The 19,338-nt window shown below is 38.5% G+C and overlaps 1 protein-coding gene across 2 annotated transcripts in view; it reads left to right on the top strand.

Moving 5' to 3' along the window:
• LOC140738644 (copine-8) overlaps positions 1-19,338 on the top strand; it is a 306,170-nt gene that overhangs the window by 212,917 nt on the left and 73,915 nt on the right. For both annotated transcript variants that reach the window (XM_073066254.1, XM_073066255.1), the window contains one exon: positions 17,396-17,449. In XM_073066254.1, coding sequence (XP_072922355.1) covers positions 17,396-17,449 — 54 coding nt within the window. The remainder of the gene's footprint in view (positions 1-17,395; positions 17,450-19,338) is intronic.

Raw genomic sequence — 19,338 nt, 5'->3', positions numbered from 1 at the left:
CAGCAGGGTAACATGTCAGCAAGAACAATAATTTCTCCAAATTCGGGTAATTTCTCTCCTTCCCCCTTCTCTTTTCTTTCTTTCCCAGTTGTGCCTTCATTATCACCTCTTCTCCTTACCTGCCTATCACCTCCTTATAGTGCCCCTCCTCCTTTCTCACAAGGTCTTCTCTCCTATCAAATTCCTTTTTCAGCCTTTTACCTTTTCTACCGATCTCCTCTCAGCCTTTCTCTTTTCATCCCCCCCCCCCCCACCCTACCCACCTACCTTCCCCCTCACCTGGTTTCACCTATCATCTTCTAGCTTGTACTCCTTCCCCTCCCCTACCTTACGCTGGGTTCTTCCCCCTTTCTTTTCACTCCCGGATCGTTGACTCTTTATTCCTTTCCATAAATGCTACCTAGCCTGCTGAGTTCCTCCAGTATTTTGTATGCATTATGCTGAATTTCCAGCATCTGCAGAATCTCTTGTGGTTAAAATAATTGGAACTGTCTTGCTTGAGATGACTGTTAACAGATTCCATTCATTTATATTGAGCAAATGGTAAACCACGAGAGGGGTAATCCTTCACATTTGTTTTTAAAGACCTCACTCAGCAGAGATAAGCAATGAAACTCAACATCTGATTTCCACTGCCATTACTTTGCCACCCCTGAGGGCGTGGTTTTACTCCTTGCCTCCCTAAACCTGATAGTAATATTTCTTCTGGCTAGACTGACAGTTATATTTATAGGTAATGAGAGTTTTAAAGTGTAGGTTGCAAGTTCTTCCTTTACCACATTCACTGAACTCTACAAACCTTTTAATGTTGAGAGTCATGATGTTGAAGTTACCTTGAGGTGATTGCTTAGTGGTTTGGAAATTTTATGTTGAGAGCAGTCAAGAAATCAATTGGGAGAGGTAGAACATGCAGTAATCTATAGTCTGACACACGAGGAGGCCTGGAGGGTGGGTGAATTATGTTATAGACATTGCCAGTTAGATAGGTTTTACATATTTCATGAGATAAAAGTACTGTTATTCCCTTGGCATTAAAACCAAGGTCGTTAAGTATCTACTCAAGTAGAGGTACTCTGAGATCACTGTGATGTGTTTCTTTTCAATAATGCGCAGTTTGTCGAGTCTGCTTAACCCTTCACCCAGGAATGAAACTGGTGAGTTTATCGTTGTAGGTTGCCACATATTTAGAGTGAATTTTGGAAAAGCTGTCTTTATCCAGTCAAATAATTAGATGTTATTAGAAAGTAGAGACGGGATAATTTTCCATACAGTTATGCATTTGGTGGTGGAGAGAGGTATAAACATTTTCAATAATATCAGAACAGTCAAACGTATATTACATTGGAGAAATGAAAAAAAAAGAGTAATTTTCTAAGTGGAAGAACTGTGTATACCATTTATCACACCAAAGCTCTGCACTGTGCTGGATAATCACAGTACTGTGGGCAGAAGCAATATTAAAAATTGGCCCAACCACCATGAATCTTATTCATCTCAACCTCACCTGTTTTTGAGCACTGGATTGTAAAATCACCCGTTTTCACCAGGAGTGCTTAACCAATGCACCATTTGCAAAATATCTCCAAAAAAAAAATTGAAGACTATAAAAGCTTTTTGATATTTCGGTGGGAGTTTCTCAATCATGTAGAGCAGTCAGCTCCCTAATGCAATGTCAATATACTGCAACTGCTGCCGCAAGCAAAGCAAATGAACTGCAAATAATTGCTTTATTGTGACTGTCCTTTGTGCAGTCTGATATTGTAAGAAAATAACAACTTAAGAAATTGGGGCAGAAGTAGGCTGTCTGGCCCATAGAGCCTGCTCAAGATCATGGATAATCTAGCCAAGGACTCATGTTCTCCTACCTACTTTTTCCCCATAACCCCAAAATCCCATACAATACAAAAAATTATCCAAACTTATCTTAAATATGTCCATTAACTAATCATTTCATACAAAAGTAGTCTGCAGCACAGTACTGTATTTATCAATGTGGAGCACAGAGCGAGTTTGTAAATCTGTTGGGAGCAAAGGATGTTGGGAATGGCGAGGGTGGAGCGCCACAGGAGAGTGTGGGACAGGTAACAAAGAAGGAGTGCCAGTGGATGTGGGTGATGCAGGTGTAGCCTGCAGCCCTGAGACACAAGGCAGGGTCATTCGATTCCAAACAATCTGTTTATTGATCTTTACACAATGTCTCTCTGATGCTTCCCACTCCCTTCCCTTTCCCTTCCTCTTTTCCCAACCATGATTCCTCTCTCCCTGCCCTCTTCCCACGCTCAGTCCACAATAGGGACCCATATCAGAATCAGGTTTATCATCGCTCACGTATATCATGAAATTTGTTTTTTTTTTGCGGCAGCAGTACAGTGCAATGCATAAGATTGCTACAGTACTGTGCAAAAGTCTTAGCTATATATTTGTGCCTCAGACTTTTGCACAGCACTGTATGTGACATGCTAAATGATGTGTGGTAAAGCTGCTGGATTGCTTTATATATTTGTATGCATCAAAGCTTGCCTTAGCTTCCTTATATAGATAAACACATTAATAATAGTGCAACAGAAACATAGAGCATTACAGCACAGTACAGGTCTTTTGGCCCATGATGTCTTGTCAACCTTTTAACCTCCTCTAGGATCAATCTAATCTGTCCCTCCACACCCTTCTATTTTCCATTTTTCTGATATCCATGTACCACGTTTCTATCTTAAAAAATCTCTCGTATATCTTCTTCTACCATCACCCCGGCACCACATTGTGTAAAAAAAAAAAAAAAACTTATCTCTGACGTCCCCTGAATACTTTCATACTTTCCTCCAATTACATTAAAAGAATGCCCATTTATATAAGCCAATTCCACTGCGGGAAAAAGTCTCTGGCTATTCACTCGATCAATCCTGTACACCTCTTTTAAATCATCTATCACCCTCCTTCACTACAAGGGAAAACACCATAGTTCACTCATTCTATTCTCATGAGTTATGCTCTCCAATCCAGGCAGCATCCTGGTAAATTTTCTCTGCACCCTCTCTAAAGCTTCCACATTTTTCCCAGAATAAGCTGACCAGAACTGAATGCAACATTCTGAGTGTGCTCTAACCAGAGTTTTATAGAGCCTCAACATTACCTTGTACCTCTTGAGCTCAACTAATGAAGATCAATACAACATGCACCTTCTTAACAACCCTATCAACTTGTATGGCAACTTTGAGGGACCTATGAACGTGGATCTCAAGATACCTCTGTTAATCCACACTGCTAAGAATCCTGCCATTAATCATGTATACTGCCTTCAAATTGAACTTTCCAAAGGGAATCATGTTGAACTTCATCTGCCACTTCACAGCCCAGCTCAGCAATCCATCTATGTCCCATGGTAACCTTTCAGAACCTTCTACAATATTCACAACACCATCAACCTTTGTGTCATTTGCAGACTTACTAACTCACCCTTCCACTTCCCCATCCAAGTTATTTATAAAAATCACAAAGAGCAGTGGTCCCAGAGCAGATCCCACTGAACACTTCCGGCCACCGACCTCCAGGAAGAATATGTTCCATCCGTTACCACCCACTGCCTTCTATTTGCAAGCCAAATTCTGGATTCATACAGCCAAGCTTCCTTGGATCCTATGCCTCCTGACTTTCTGAATAAGCCTGTCATGGGGAACCTTAAAACATATTAGAAGTTAATTTTTTTTTGAAATTAATAGTTGTCACAGTCCAGAAACTAAGGCCTAAAGTGTTATCCCACCTAACAAATTCTTATCTGCTAAATGATTGAATTTTATTCAAATTGATTGCAATTAGCAACTAGTTGCTTTGTCAGTGCGCATCTGGATGTTAGATCTTGATCACTGCGACTTTGGTGTGCATCGGCATGAAGGGAGCTGTATATGCAATTTGCTATCAGACTGGGTACTATGATAAATTGGCATACCTTAATGAAATTCTCCCACATGTGCAAGATGCATACAATATTTATATCAACATTATTTCGAGATTCCAACCATAAACAAACTATGCCAGGCTGTTACGATCCTGCTCTCTATTGACAAATGCTCTTAGGTTCCTCTGTCTACCATTTTCTTTATGTTTTAAATGACCCTGATCCCTACCAGAACCCTTTCCTCCCCCATCGTCTACCTGTACCACAAAAATGCCCTAGTTAACCTGCAGCAATTGTTGTGCCCACTGTTCCACACCAGGCCAACCTGGTTCTTCCACAATCTCCACTGCAATTGTGGACTAAACGCTTTTGTGCACCGACCCATCTACTTGTGCAGACTATGCCAATTTTGTTGTGCGGCATATCATTCAACCCTTAGCCCCATTGTTCTCTACCTCTTCAACAGAGGCTTCCACACGTCAAAGAGTATCTGGATGATTTTTGCTTTATTTTGTTAACATAATCACATTAATACATTGCTTGTAGCAAATTTGGATCAATTCTCATCATTAAATGTGATGAGATTAGAGGACAAGGATTAATTTAATATACTTTAGTCCCTGTATTAAATCATACAGTGTGGAAATTTTATTTTTAAATATAAATCCCTTCATCAATATTGCAGTGGAAACAGCTCGTGTAAATTTGTCACACATTAATCACATCTTCCCACCAGTAGTGGTTCTGCCAGGCTATATCTTCAGCAGCAAGGGAGTATAACTAAAGTCTGACAAGCTTACAAAAATAGCTTAAATTTCAAAAGAAAGAATTTACATTGGAAAGGTTTTAAGTGCTCATAGCATTTGTGTGTTGATATCAAAATAATGTTATTTTTATTTGCATAAAACATTAATGGATTGATAAGGGAATAATTGATCTCAAGTAGCAGTGTAAATTTGATGGCTTGCATCCACTACTTGTTATACATTAACCAGTATTCAATTTCGTGGAAGCTGAGTTGAATGAAGGGTGTTGCTCCTCAGTTTCTGTAATTGACTTGCTTAAAATTCTACTCCATGTAATTCTGTTGTATTTTAAAGTTGCAAAAACCATTACTGCTAAATAACAAAATCTAGGTAGAGAATTTGAGACCCAGGATTACTCCCCTTTGCCTATCTTGCTTGGTTCCTCAAAGAATTTCATAGATTTGTCAGGCAAGATTTGCCCTTAAGGAAACCATGCCGACTTTGGCCTATTTTATCATGTACCTCTCATCCCTTAATAATGGACACTAGCATCTTGCCAACCAAAGAAGTCAGACTAACTGGCTTTTTTTTTGTCTTATATTTATAATGTCTTTTGCCTGCCTCTTCCCCTCCTTGAAGAGTGAAATGACATTTGTGGTTTTCCAGTGCTCTGGAACCATTCCAGAATCCAGTGATTCTTAAAAGATCATTACTATTGCCTCCACAATCTCTTCAGAACCCTGGGGTGTGAAGTCCATCTGGTCCAGGTGTCTCATCGACGTTCAGACCTTTCAACTTCACCAGCACCTTCTTCTTATTAATAACAACTACACTCACTTCTGCCCCTGACACTCTTGAATTTCTGGCATACCGCTGGTGTCTTGCACAGTGAAGACCTAAAATACTTAATTAGTTTGTCTGCCATTTCTTCATTCCCCATTCCGACATCTTCAGTGTCATTTTGTAGCAGTCCTATGTTTACTCCTACATCTCTTACACTCTTTATACAGGTATATCTGGAAATAAACTTTTGGCAACCTCTTTTTATTATTGGCTAGTTTCCCTTTATATTTAATTCTTTTCCTCTCATTATTGCTTATTTTTTTTACTAATCTCTATGTAAATCATGTAGTGACATCAAATCATAGTCTTGATGTTTCATACCCATTCACTTTTAAGAATATTTACATTATACCATAAAGATCACAACCTCAAAATTCTTGGTTGTAGCAAGCTACCTAGAAACAACACATTCCCAACAATTATATTTACACCATGTTTATCCTTAAGCTGCAACTTGTACACCAAACTTGCTCTGACCTGGTTGGTGAAATTTGTGAGATCCTTGAAGCATTAGTGGTTAGCTCTATATACGTAAGTGCTAAACTGGATCTCATACTGCACTGCTTGTCAAAGCCATGGTGTTTATTCAAGTTTTTGAAATTCATTATACTATTCAAAATCAACTTTAATTGTTTTAAATGATTTTTAACTTGACTATAAGGAGAAACTCGACCAAGAAGTTGAAGGTGTATGCATTTGGAGAAATATGGGGCCATACGATGTGTCTTGCATGAGCGAGTCTCCGTGATCAAATGGGAATTGAAATTTCTGCTATATATTTAATAGGATCAGAATCAATTCATTTCTCAGCAGGAATAATTTCCTTACTTGATTTCTGTATAAATTCATTATTAGTTATTGTACTTATCTGCATGCAGTACTCTAATACTATGGTAAATTGAGTATCTCTCCAATTAGTCAAATACCTTTGGCTAAAACAAGTTTGTCATTTGAGTTTTATACTTGAAGCCATTTGAATTTAAAATCTCCATGAATCCTCTTCCACTGTTTGTCACCTAAACACTCCATGATCTCCAGATCATGTTCTCATTAACCAAACGTGGTAAATTTTGGTTCATTTAAAATCCCACTGGCTGAAGAGGATCTTAAACCAGTGTTTTCTAAGGCACTAAGCATTTGCTCATTGACAATCATATTTCCAGAATAAACATGCTATCAGTCCTGAAATCCCTGTTCCTTTGCTTCCATCATTTCTGTAAAAAATCCTTAGCTCTTTATTTCTCCAATGCAATCCCCCCTTTGCTTGCTTTAAGATTTGATATTACCTCCCTAAAATCTTTGCTGCCTCTTAACTTCACCAAGCTACCTCTTTACCAAGAATTTTGTCCCATTTGCTTTTTTTTAATTAAATGTTCTTCTTCATCCAATTTACATTGCTTTACTATATTATAATATTTCTTCCAAATCAAGTTTAATTACACATCTGGACATATTCAGGATTTTCAGTTTGCTGGTTTGTGGCAGTGTGTGTGTTTATCCTTCCTCTTATTGGATGAATGTTTAAATTTCCATAATCACCCCAGATTATTGATGGCCTGGGTTTCCTGAGAAGGTGCTTGTCTGCCATCCCAGCCCCTGGCAGGCTGGGTTTCTTATGAGATGGTGGGTCTGTTAGGAGATTATTGGTGTGCTGGGTTTGTTATGAGAAGGTGTTTGTTTCTTGCTTGTCTCTTATCCCAGCCCTTGGCAGGCTGGGTTTCTTATGAGATGGCTGGTCTGTTAGGAGATTATTGGTGTGCTGGGTTTGTTATGAGAAGGTGTTTGTTTCTTGCTTGTCTCTCATCCCAGCCCTTGGCAGGCTGGGTTTCTTATGAGATGGTGGGTCTGTTAGGAGATTATTGGTGTGCTGGGTTTGTTATGAGAAGGTGTTTGTTTCCTGCTTGTCTCTCATCCCAGCCCTTGGCAGGCTGGGTTTCTTATGAGATGGTGGGTCTGTTAGGAGATTATTGGTGTGCTGGGTTTGTTATGAGAAGGTGTTTATTCCCTGCTTGTCTGCCATCCCGGCCCCTGAACCTGTGCATGCTCCTCCTTCATGAAATATTTTCAAAACTTTTGAGGATATCACTCAATGAGTAAAACAGTGAAATTATTCAAGAAGTTGGCATGTCAGAACAGCAAAAAATAATATTTACTAAAAACACTGATTCCTTTGACATAGAGGCAGAAAATTGTCAATACCTTTATTGTTGGAACTCTTATCTGCAAGACAAAGTTTATCACCCTTGTTTGTTTAAATTAAATTGAACATCACTTTTATTAACAAAAAGTCATGTTTCCAAAAAAGAGGTTATGTCGGGATATCATTCCAGTTGAATTTGTTATTGTAACATTATCATTATCTGTCCCAAATACTCAGCAAGTGAAACTTCCTTCTACAAAACAAAAGTGATATATTTGCAAGTTACACCTTAGAATAACTCAGCACTGTGGTTCCCAGCCCTGGTTTTTCCTTTGTTTCTTTATGTAATGCAGAGACCAAAATTGTCAACAGTAAAACATCTGAACTGATCATAAAAGATCTTGAAATCTGCTGTTGCGTATCTACTTTTTTATTGCCAGTAAGACATCTGACAGAATTAGGAATTGTTCATTTCAAGAGCAAGTTGTTTCCTGCCAACGTATTGTTCATCGCAAGTTGGTTCAGTTTTAATTTTGTGGACATGATAGTTAATTTTCCAATTACTGAAGGAATCCTCCAGGTCTCTATTCACCATTATTTCATTTTTACTGACCCTCCTTTGCCACATCCTCTCCAGTCCCTCCACTATTCCCTTGGCATTTTTTGTTGTTTCAGACTGACTGTACACTTTACTCTACTTTGTCTTCTATACCATTTCTTAATAAGAATATATTTGATTGGCTCTCTGAAGAGCTGAAAGCTTTCCAGCCATTCTCCTGTAATGCAGAAATTGAAGATGTGTAACATGACAATTTTCAGATAATTTTGCTTCCTTTTTTGTGAGTAATTCACTGGAGTCAGTTTGCAATTTCTTGCAAGGTCAGAGTTTAATTTCTGCAAATTTTCCATTTTGATTTCCTTTTTCATTCAAACCTCTTTATATGACGATAGTTGCCGTGGCCCCCTTTTCAATTTCCTTGGAATGAAAGGGTGAAAAATTGTGGGCAAAATGTATCCAATTTGCACCATATGTTCCCATTGTGCAAAGCTGTCCATTGGGAAGTGATCTTTCTTGTCATTTTTGTTCTTGTGTTCTTGTTATCTTCTAACGTTTTGGAATCAATTGCTGCAACTTTAAAGGTTGTTGCTGGGGATAATTATCTGGTGACATAGACACACTTTGATTATAAACTGACCTTGAAATTATTGTTTAGACTATATTGCAGAGTGATCACCAGAAGGAAACTTCATATTTATAAGTTCTCTTTAATGAGATTTGTAAAGTTAACGATTGAAACAAAAATTAGAGAGGTGATATATTTGCTGCAAGGCACACCTTAGAATAACTCAGCAGTGTGGGTCCCAGCCCTGGTTCTTCCTTTGTTTCTTTATGTAATGCATAGACCAAAAATGCCAACAGTAAAACAGCAGTTACAGGCTAAAAAGAAAAGGAAATAAACAAATTAAAATAAAGAATACAACCACATTTCTGTGAATGCAATAAAAATTCACTCTTTAACTGTTAAAATCAGCATTAGGACCTTTGGGATGTAATTTACACAGACAGAAAATAAGTTGCTTTTCTGTAAATTTTATTTAAGCATTGTAGAATTAACAAAAGCAGAGAATTGAAGTAACGCCCTTTTTCGGTGTCCTGTCACAGACATTCCCACTGTTCTCTCCTCCCCTACCCTTCTCTACAAGTTAAAAAAAATTCTTGCTTTTCTCAGTTTTCCTGTTCTGTTGATCCCTTCATTCTGCTTCTCCCTACCTGGATGCAGCTTCACCTGTTGAACATTTTCTGTATTTGTTTGCATGCTACCAGTATCTGCAGTTTTGTGTTCTGACGTTGACTGCTGGACAAATTGTAGATTACTTTAAACTAGTATTTCCCTATCTAACAATTTAAACAGTCTTCTTGATTTTCCTATTACTGAAAATTGATTTATTTATAAACAATTTTGGCAGTAATTTAGCCTGGTCAAAGGTGTTTAGATTTGTGAATTTATTTTGTATTTTTAGCATTTGGGATAGAATTTGATTACCTATGGTCACTAATCACAGTAATTAAGAATACTCAATGCTCAGTATAAAATTGCTCTGCCTTTAGTAGGCATCACAGAAATAATGGATACCATTTGCAATTTGAATAGCTTCACATCACCAGTAACACTTCAGAGCAGCCATCACTGATGGTTCCTGCAGAGTTTCATTCTGTATACAGCTGTCACCTCACTGCACCCCACTTGAAAGCATAGTTATCTCTGAAAATTGTGGTGTTCAGCCCCCAGCGCAGGACTTGATAATGTCATCTATACTGATACTTTGCTGGATGTTACGGACTCACTGACATTGATTGAAGCTAAGTACAGAGTTCCTACTGCGCCCCAGCGTTTAATGAAAATTATGTTGTTTGCTGAAATCCTTGACCTTGGTGTAGAACTTTGATGCATTGCATTTCCAATTATTTCCCCATAAATATCTACAAATTGTGATTGTAGCTGTGGGGAGGGAGTATATTACGGTGAGACTGTCTGTGCTGAATGGATGTATCAAGATACCTTATGATTAGTATTAGAGTGGAATGAGGTGGCATTGGGGAATTTAGAAATTAGTTGACATGATGAACTCAGGGGAGAAGATTTAAGATGGAGATGAGGAGAAATTGTTTTTCCCAGAGTGGTGAATCTGTGGAATTCTCTGCCCAGGGAAGCAGTTGAGGCTTCTTCACTAAATATATTTAAGATACAATTAGATAGATTTTTACATAGTAAGGGAATTAAGGGTCATGGGGGAAAGGCAGGTAGATGGAGCTGAGTTTACGGACAGATCAGCCATGATCTTATTGAATGGCAGAGCAGGCTTGATGGGCCGGATGGCCTACTCCTGCTCCTATTTCTTATGAAAGGTGGTGTAGTGTGGCTTGAGATGGCAAAGAAGCCTGAATGATGTATAGCAAGAAACTCTATCATCTGTCTAGCATTGTGTCACTCTTGGGATAACATATTCCAAGTTGCCCTGCAGTATTCAAAAGAGGCATTTTATGCGGAAGAACATGATTTGGAGGCCAGTAGGAATGCTGGGAAATTAAGTGGAAATGGTCATCATCACGTTCACTCCATAGGTAAAATAATAATTATCATTTGCATAATCCTGGAAGAAATTGAATGTCCACGTAAAAGTCAGGTCTGAATAGTGGGCTGAAGGCTGACAGAAGCACAATTAATAGGATTCTTCACAACTTGTACCTCCCTTAATCACAGGACTCCGCAGAGAGTGGTGCGGACAGTTCAGTGCATCCGTAGTTGTGAACTTCCCATGATTCAGGACATTTACAAGGACAGGTGTGTAAAAAGGGCTCACAGGATCATTGGGGACTGGAGCAACCCCAAGCACAATCTATTCCAGCTGCTACTATCTGGGAAATAGTACCGCAGCATAAAACTCAGGACCAACAGGCTCCAGGACAGCTTGTTCCACCAGGCCATTAAACTGATGAACTCATGCTGACTTGTGTATACTCTATATTACATTGACTGTTCTAGTTGTTATAAATGACTATGATTGCACGTGGCACATTTAGATGGAGATGTAACATAAAGAATTTTGCTCCTCACATACGTGAAGGATGGAAGAAATAGAAGTCAATTCAATTCAGTTGTTGGTTTGTTAGATGCTGACTTTCAGAAGAGATTGTTGGACTTGGCTACCACTGTCATAGACTTCACTTTTTTTGTTCCAGTGATAATGGCTGTGTTTTTATAGGTGCCTTAGTTGTGATTCTGTGAGGCCAGGGACAGGAGGAGAGGGTCCAAAGTAATGGCCATCTTGCTGGAGTCAGGGAAGGGAGAGAGAGGAATAGCCAGAGAAGCTTAACTCCCTGTAAGCCCAGACTGGCCATTTGCTCAGAGATCCTAGTGCCCTTGTGGACTGGAGGACCAATCTTTGTGGGAGAGAAAATAAATGAAACAAAAAATACACTCACTTTAAACATAAACTTTCAATTATTTTTATTTTATCTGGTTTTCATGTGTTATATAATGTATGACTGTTTCTCTCAAATCCTAGTCTCTTAACAAGACTTATCTGTTAGCCTTGTCCTTTGCCTGATAGCACGAGTATCTGTGTAAGTCTAAACCTGCTAGCGATGAACATACCATCACCAATATAGACAATAAGCTATCCAACAGATGAAAAGGGAGAACTGAGAGAAATCCAGAAAGAAGTCGGTAGACCAGTGCTGCTAAATGTGTAAAAATAATTCTCAACAGAACAGGCACCATTTACAGAAAGAGTTAATGTTTCAGGTTAAAAATCCTTCATCAGAAATGGGAAAGAGAGAAGTTAGTTTTCTAGAAGTAGTGATGATAGGGGTGGGATGGGAAGAACAAAGGTGATGTCAATGAGGACGTGAGACCAAATGAATTTGCGCGTCAGCTAGAGTCAGATTATGCTCCATTATATTGTGTGTAGCTAATTATAGTGATCTCAGATGTGCTCTTTCCTATTTGTGGGACACATCTCCTCTCATTAATATAATATGGTTTGCTCTGCATGGCTGGATACAGTGTGACAGGGACAAACCTGCTTTGGGTAAGATAGTAAATTTTGCTTATGAAATTTTCTGATGGTACCATGACAAAAAAAATTACCAAAAATTACCAGTTCCATTTGGACTGGTTGCCAATGTGATACCCAACTTTTCAGTCAGTCAATTCTCTTTCCAATCATATATTTTGTTCCTTAGCAATTTTTCAGATCGATTATGCAGCTCATGATGATTATATCCAAGTAGCATACTCTGGGTTCTGTTCATGCTTTTTATTCCTCACTTCTTTACTTTTTAGTTAATTAAGAATGAATGTGAGGCTTCCCCTTCAGAGCACAAGATGATTGTCTTTGCAAGTGGGCGGCACAGTGAAGCAGCCAATAGAGTTGCTGCCTTAAAGCGCTCATGATCCTGGTTCAGTCATCACCTCTGGCACTTGTCTGTAGGGAGTCTGCACATTCTCTGTTGCATAGAACACAGAATTTAGAGTGGTAAAGTATAGATACAGACCTTTCAGCATACAGTGTCAGCTGATCATGATGCCAAACCAAACAAATCACTTCTATCTGCGCATGGTCCATATCCCTGTCTGTTTGAGTGCCTGTCTCAGTGCCTCTTAAATGTTGCTGTCGTATCTGCTTCCACCTCTTCACCTGACAGTATATGCCAGACACCTACCACTCACTGTTTTGAAAAAAACTTGCTTTCTAAATCCCCTTTCTACTTTCACCCCCTGTCAATTTAACCCTTTTCCCTTTAGTATTTGAAATTTCCATCTGGGAAACAAGACCATAAAGCCTCATTCTTGTACAATGCTTGTCTGTTCTCGATATAATCTTTAGTATTATTTGAAGAGGAGCGCACTGAGCCAAGCTCCATTGGGCCAATCACAAGTGTTTGAAGTTGACATGAATAGACAATAGGTGCAGAAGTAGACCATTCGGCCCTTCGAGCCTGCACCGCCATTCTGAGATCATGGCTGATCATCTACTATCAATACCTGGTTCCTGCCTTGTCCCCATATCCCTTGATTCCCCTATCCATAAGATACCTATCTAGCTCCTTCTTGAAAGCATCCAGAGAATAGGCCGCCACTGCCTTCCGAGGCAGTGCATTCCAGACCCCCACAACTCTCTGGGAGAAGAAGTTTTTCCTTAACTCTGTCCTAAATGACCTACCCCTTATTCTCAAACCATGCCCTCTGGTACTGGACTCTCCCAGCATCTGGAACATATTTCCAGCCTCTATCTTGTCCAATCCCTTAATAATCTTATATGTTGCAATCAGATCCCCTCTCAATCTCCTTAATTCCAGCGTGTACAAGCCCAGTCTCTCTAACCTCTCTGCATAAGACAGTCCAGACATCCCAGGAATTAACCTTGTGAATCTACGCTGCACTTCCTCTATAGCCAGGATGTCCTTCCTTAACCCTGGAGACCAAAACTGTACACAATACTCCAGGTGTGGTCTCACCAGGGCCCTGTACAAATGCAAAAGGATTTCCTTGCTCTTGTACTCAATTCCCTTTGTAATAAAGGCCAACATTCTATTAGCCTTCTTCACTGCCTGCTGCACTTGCTCATTCACCTTCAGTGACTGATGAACAAGGACTCCTAGATCTCTTTGTATTTCTCCCTTACCTAACTCTACACCGTTCAGATAATAATCTGCCTTCCTGTTCTTACTCCCAAAGTGGATAACCTCACACTTGTTCACATTAAACGCCATCTGCCAAGTATCTGCCCACTCACCCAGCCTATCCAAGTCACCTGGAATTCTCCTAACATCCTCATCACATGTCACACTGCCATCCAGTTTAGTATCATCAGCAAACTTGCTGATGTTATTCTCAATGCCTTCATCTAAATCGTTGATATAAATCGTAAACAGCTGTGGTCCCAATACCGAGCCCTGTGGCACCCCACTAGTCACCACCTGCCATTCCGAGAAACACCCATTCACCATTACCCTTTGCTTTCTATCTGCCAACCAGTTTTCTATCCATGTCAATATCTTCCCCCCAATGCCATGAGCTCTGATTTTACCCACCAATCTCCTATGTGGGACCTTATCAAATGCCTTCTGAAAATCAAGGTACACTACATCCACTGGATCTCCCTTGTCTAACTTCCTGGTTACATCCTCGAAAAACTCCAATAGATTAGTCAAGTATGATTTGCCCTTGGTAAATCCATGCTGGCTCGGCCCAATCCTATCACTGCTATCTAGATATGCCACTATTTCATCTTTAATAATGGACTCTAGCATCTTCCCCACTACTGATGTTAGGCTGACAGGACAATAGCTCTCTGTTTTCTCCCTCCCTCCTTTCTTAAAAAGTGGGATAACATTAGCCATTCTCCAATCCTCAGGAACTGATCCTGAATCTAAGGAACATTGGAAAATGATTACCAATGCATCCGCAATTTCCAGAGCCACCTCCTTTAGTACCCTAGGATGCAGACCATCTGGACCTGGGGATTTGTCAGCCTTCAGTCCCATCAGTCTACTCATCACCGTTTCCTTCCTAATGTCAATCTGTTTCATTTCCTCTGTTACCCCATGTCCTTGGCCCATCTATACATCTGGGAGATTGCTTGTGTCTTCCTTAGTGAAAACAGATCTAAAGTACTCATTAAATTCTTCTGCCATTTCTCTGTTTCCCATAACAATTTCACCCAATTCATTCTTCAAGGGCCCAACATTGTTCTTAACTATCTTCTTTCTCTTCACATACCTAAAAAAGCTTTTGCTATCCTCCTTTATATTCCTGGCTAGCTTGCGTTCGTACCTCATTTTTTCTCCCCATATTGCCTTTTTAGTTAAGTTCTGTTGTTCCTTAAAAATTTCCCAATCATCTGTCCTCCCACTCACCTTAGCTCTGTCATACTTCCTTTTTTTTAATGCTATGCAATCTCTGACTTCCTTTGTCAACTACTGTGGCCCCTTCCCCCCTTTGAATCCTCCCTTCTCTGGGGGATGAATTGATTTTGCACCTTGTGCATTATTCCCAAGAATACCTGCCATTGCTGTTCCACTGTCTTTTCTGCTAGGATATCCATCCAGTTAACTTTGGCCAGCTCCTCCCTCATGGCTCCATAGTCTCCTTTGTTCAACTGCAACACTGACACCTCTGATCTTCCCTTATCCTTCTCAAATTGCAGATTTAAAACTTATCATATTATGGTCACTACCTCCTAATGGCTCCTTTACTTCAAGATCGCTTATCAAATCCTGTTAGAATGAAGTTAGAGTCCGCTATGTGGAGCCTGGGCTCAGAGTGCAGTAAGTGCTATTGATACAAATTATAATTAAGCAAAACCTTGGTAATTCGTTGTCTGGTTCAACTATTTAAAAAACCCCAATGGTTTGGCATCTGGCTTACCTGTCGTGTTTGACAAGCTCACTAGAGCATAGATTTCTGACCTTTCTTTAAACTTTGGATTCACCAGAAAATATATTATAATGCTGCATAATGTATTTTTAAAGTGGATTGTAAGTTTATTGATGTTAAATAGTCCAGAAAATCTGCCGGTTGGGCATTATCAAAGTCCTGAGAGTGTCAGATTATTGGGATTTCACCACAGTGAGTCAATAGCCACAAGCACCAAGAAGCACATTTCCATTATAGCCCTGCTGTGTAGCAAAAGTACTGAGCAGGGATAAACATTAGGGAAACTGGAAGTATCTAATAGTAGGATGGGAATGTTAAGGCAGATGTTTATGCATATTGCTAGCAATAACATTGAAAACTTCACATGGGCATAGTTCCATAACCATTCTGTTCCCATTCTCATCCTTGAGGGTATGAGTGTGTAATTCCAAAATTCAATGAGAAGGTAACTTATTCTTTCTAACGACATGGTTGAATCAAATTCAGCTCTTTTTTGAGTGTTAAAATTACCTGCTCTGTTTTCTTTTCCATAGTTAATAATTTCACAGGTTGTGGTTGCCAGATTTCATTCTCCATTCTCACATGAGAAAATGGCATTTGGAATTTTCACATCCAATGTTGAGATGTTTAGAAAATAATTTCAAATGCATTAACATTTCCGTCATCTATTTCTTTTAACACAGTACAGAAAACACCAGAGGACGTGTTTATTTTAAGCACATTTATTTCCAATTTTTAAAACACTTTTTTCAGTTCCTAGGTCCACGCATATTCTAGTATTTAATCCATTTTTCTCTGCAGAGAATAATGATGTACTTAACAAGTCTACCTTTTCCTCCTTATTTGATGTAATCTCATCCAGTAGATCATATTTCCCCATTACCAAACAGTTACTCTTTAAAACAAAGTGTTGTATTTAGCATTGATATACGTTGTAATGTATATGTATATTTTCATATTCTGTTCCTGCATGTTTTGTTACTTTCTTTGTACACCTTTATTGTTCTTTTTATAGCTTTCCCTATCTGCTGGATTTCCACTTTTCATTGCATTTGTGTAAGTCTTTTCTTTTAGCTTGATACTTTATCTTCCATCATGTAACTTCACTTAAACATCACAATAAGACATTTTCTGGGACTTAGTATTATTCTGTTACAAAACACATTTGTTCACTGAAGCATATGCGTGACCTCATGTGAGTGAAGAATGACTTTCAGACTTAGTAAGCTACTTGTGTCAGCAACTTGTATGTACAAATACTTGTGTGATTGACTAACGTACTTACACGTTGCAAGAGTTTTTAACAGCCTACAGGAACTGATATAACAATTAGATTTAATCCGGTTCATAAACTGGTTCTCTTGAGTTGGAAATTTTCAATAATCTACAATGTATGATTACATTCTTTAAGAGTGTTAAACCTATCTAAGATGAAAATTAATCTTCGTGCACTACATGCACCTTTTGAAGTTTCTGATCAATTTTTGAACCACTGATCCAATTGGTGTAAGTTGGACTGTAGCCCAGTTGATGGAAGGCTAATCACTCACATGTCTTGTAACCACTGATATATCCTGCTAAGCTGATCAGTGGGAGCATATGCATGACTTAATTGGTTTCAGTGTATTATAACTCCATTAATAATTGAGTTACAAAATATGTAGCTTATAAATAAGATTATTTTTAATCTGTGATTAATACAGTTTAACTTGGTATAGATAAAATCTTCACCAGTTTTGAATGCTAAAATCAGGACATCCTCCTTTGCATTTATAAACATTCTAATTGAGATAATTAGCAAACTAATGCAATTGGCACTTATTTCTTCTAGGTGCTAAATCCAAAGAAGAAAGCAAAAAAGAAAAAATACATTAATTCTGGAACAGTAAGTATTAGTGTTTTAAATTGATTTATGAGATTATTGAATTAACTCTGTTTGAGTTGACTGTAGCTACTTCAGAATAACTATTTTAACATTTTCACTCTGTTATGAATAATATTTTGAACTTTGAACTTACAATTTTTTATTTGCCTCTTTTGATTTGAAGTGTTTTGCTGCAGGTATAGTATATTGATGCAGTTTGAGTTAATGCATGAGTGTGTGTGCATTTGAAAAATAATTTCAAACTTGATTTGAATTTCTTCTTTAAAATTTAGTGCTTGCACCTTTTTAACTTCATTCTTGCTTGCTTTCTGCAGTGGAACATTTTTAACACCAAATTTGATTTGTTGAGTATCGTGACAGTAATGACTTCCAGAAAACAGTCTTTGTGAAGTCAAATCCTCTGAAATTCTGATCTATGGACCATAATTTTAAGACGGGCTATTTTAATAATAAATTCCTTTATGACCTCAAGTTTCTTTGTAAAATAAAGCATTGTAAAACACATTCGTTTACATTTGCAGTAACAAAACAAGTTTGTGTGTTGAAGTACCCAGGACTTATCAAAATGTTTATTTCAAGGAAGTTAATAAAATGCTTTTATGCCTGTAGATTACTTGAATGGGAACCTTACCAAAGGGTAAATATTCAAATTTTGAATTCCTGGTGAAGGATCTTCATGAGGAACTGAGGATGATTTTTCAATCATTACATGTACAAGTCAGAAATGAGCTGTGTCTATACTAATTTTTCAGTATGTGATTGCAGGAGGTTAGTTAATGGAAACTGACAAACACTTTGATTCACGCTTAATGGTTATTACAGTCTGTGGGAAATTAACAGCCAGATCTCCTTCCTTCCATTGCTGATGTAAATTCAGTTCCTTTTAAGGTTCGCATATACTGTATTTATCATTAAGTGTGTCCACCTAAAAAATAAGCTTTTATTTCTTAAATGTAATTTCCCAAAAAGGACCACATTCTGTCCAAACCCTTAAATGTTGATGTACAAAAGGATCTTGTTCTAAGTCCATAAATCTCTGAAAGGGGCTCACAGGTCAATTGGGTGGTTTAAAAAGGCATATGGCCTACTTAAACACAAGATTCTGCAGATGCTAGAAATCCAGAGTAGCACACATAAAATGCTTGAGAATCTCAGCAGGTGTCGGCCCAAAATGTCGACTGTTTATTCTTTTTTTTATAGATGCTGCCTGACCTGCTGAGTTCTTCTAGCATTTTGTCTATGGCATGCTTGCCTTGATTAGTTGAGGCACTGTGTACAAGAGTCAGAAAGTGGTGTTGCAGCTTTCTCAATCAATGGTTAGGCTGCATGTGGAGTATTGCATTCAATTCCAGTTGCCCTATTTTTGGAAGGGTATGGAAGCTAAAAACAAGGCTTAACAGAGCAAAGGGTAGAAATGCCTAATCATCAATGGTGTACATTTAAGGTAAGGGGGTCTAAGTTCAGAGGAGATGGGTGGGACTGGCTCTTTACACCAAAGATGATAGATGCCAGAGGTGATGGTGGAGGCAGAGGCAGGTATGATAAACACATGGATATATGGAGAGATATAGATCACATGCAAGGGATTAGGTGTCAATAGACTAATTAGTTTAGCACAACATTGTGTGCCGAAGGACCTGTAGTATTGTAGTATTGTTCTATCTATTCCTATGTAGCTAGGTCTGTTAATGGTAATTGAGTTCCAAGCAAATTCCAATGCAGTCACAAAATTGATTTGGCAATTCTTAAAGACAGTAGAAAGATTTTGTCTTTTAATGTAATTTCCTCTGATGTACCTGACCAAAAGTTTTCTGGAAGTCCAGATAGATAATGTACACTGAATTCCATTAGTCATTGAATTAGAAACTGGTACAAAAGTAATCAGCCAA

Source organism: Hemitrygon akajei, chromosome 14 (genome assembly GCF_048418815.1).
Source record: "Hemitrygon akajei chromosome 14, sHemAka1.3, whole genome shotgun sequence".
Classification (NCBI taxonomy): domain Eukaryota; kingdom Metazoa; phylum Chordata; class Chondrichthyes; order Myliobatiformes; family Dasyatidae; genus Hemitrygon; species Hemitrygon akajei.
This window is presented reverse-complemented; position numbering and strand designations above follow the sequence as displayed.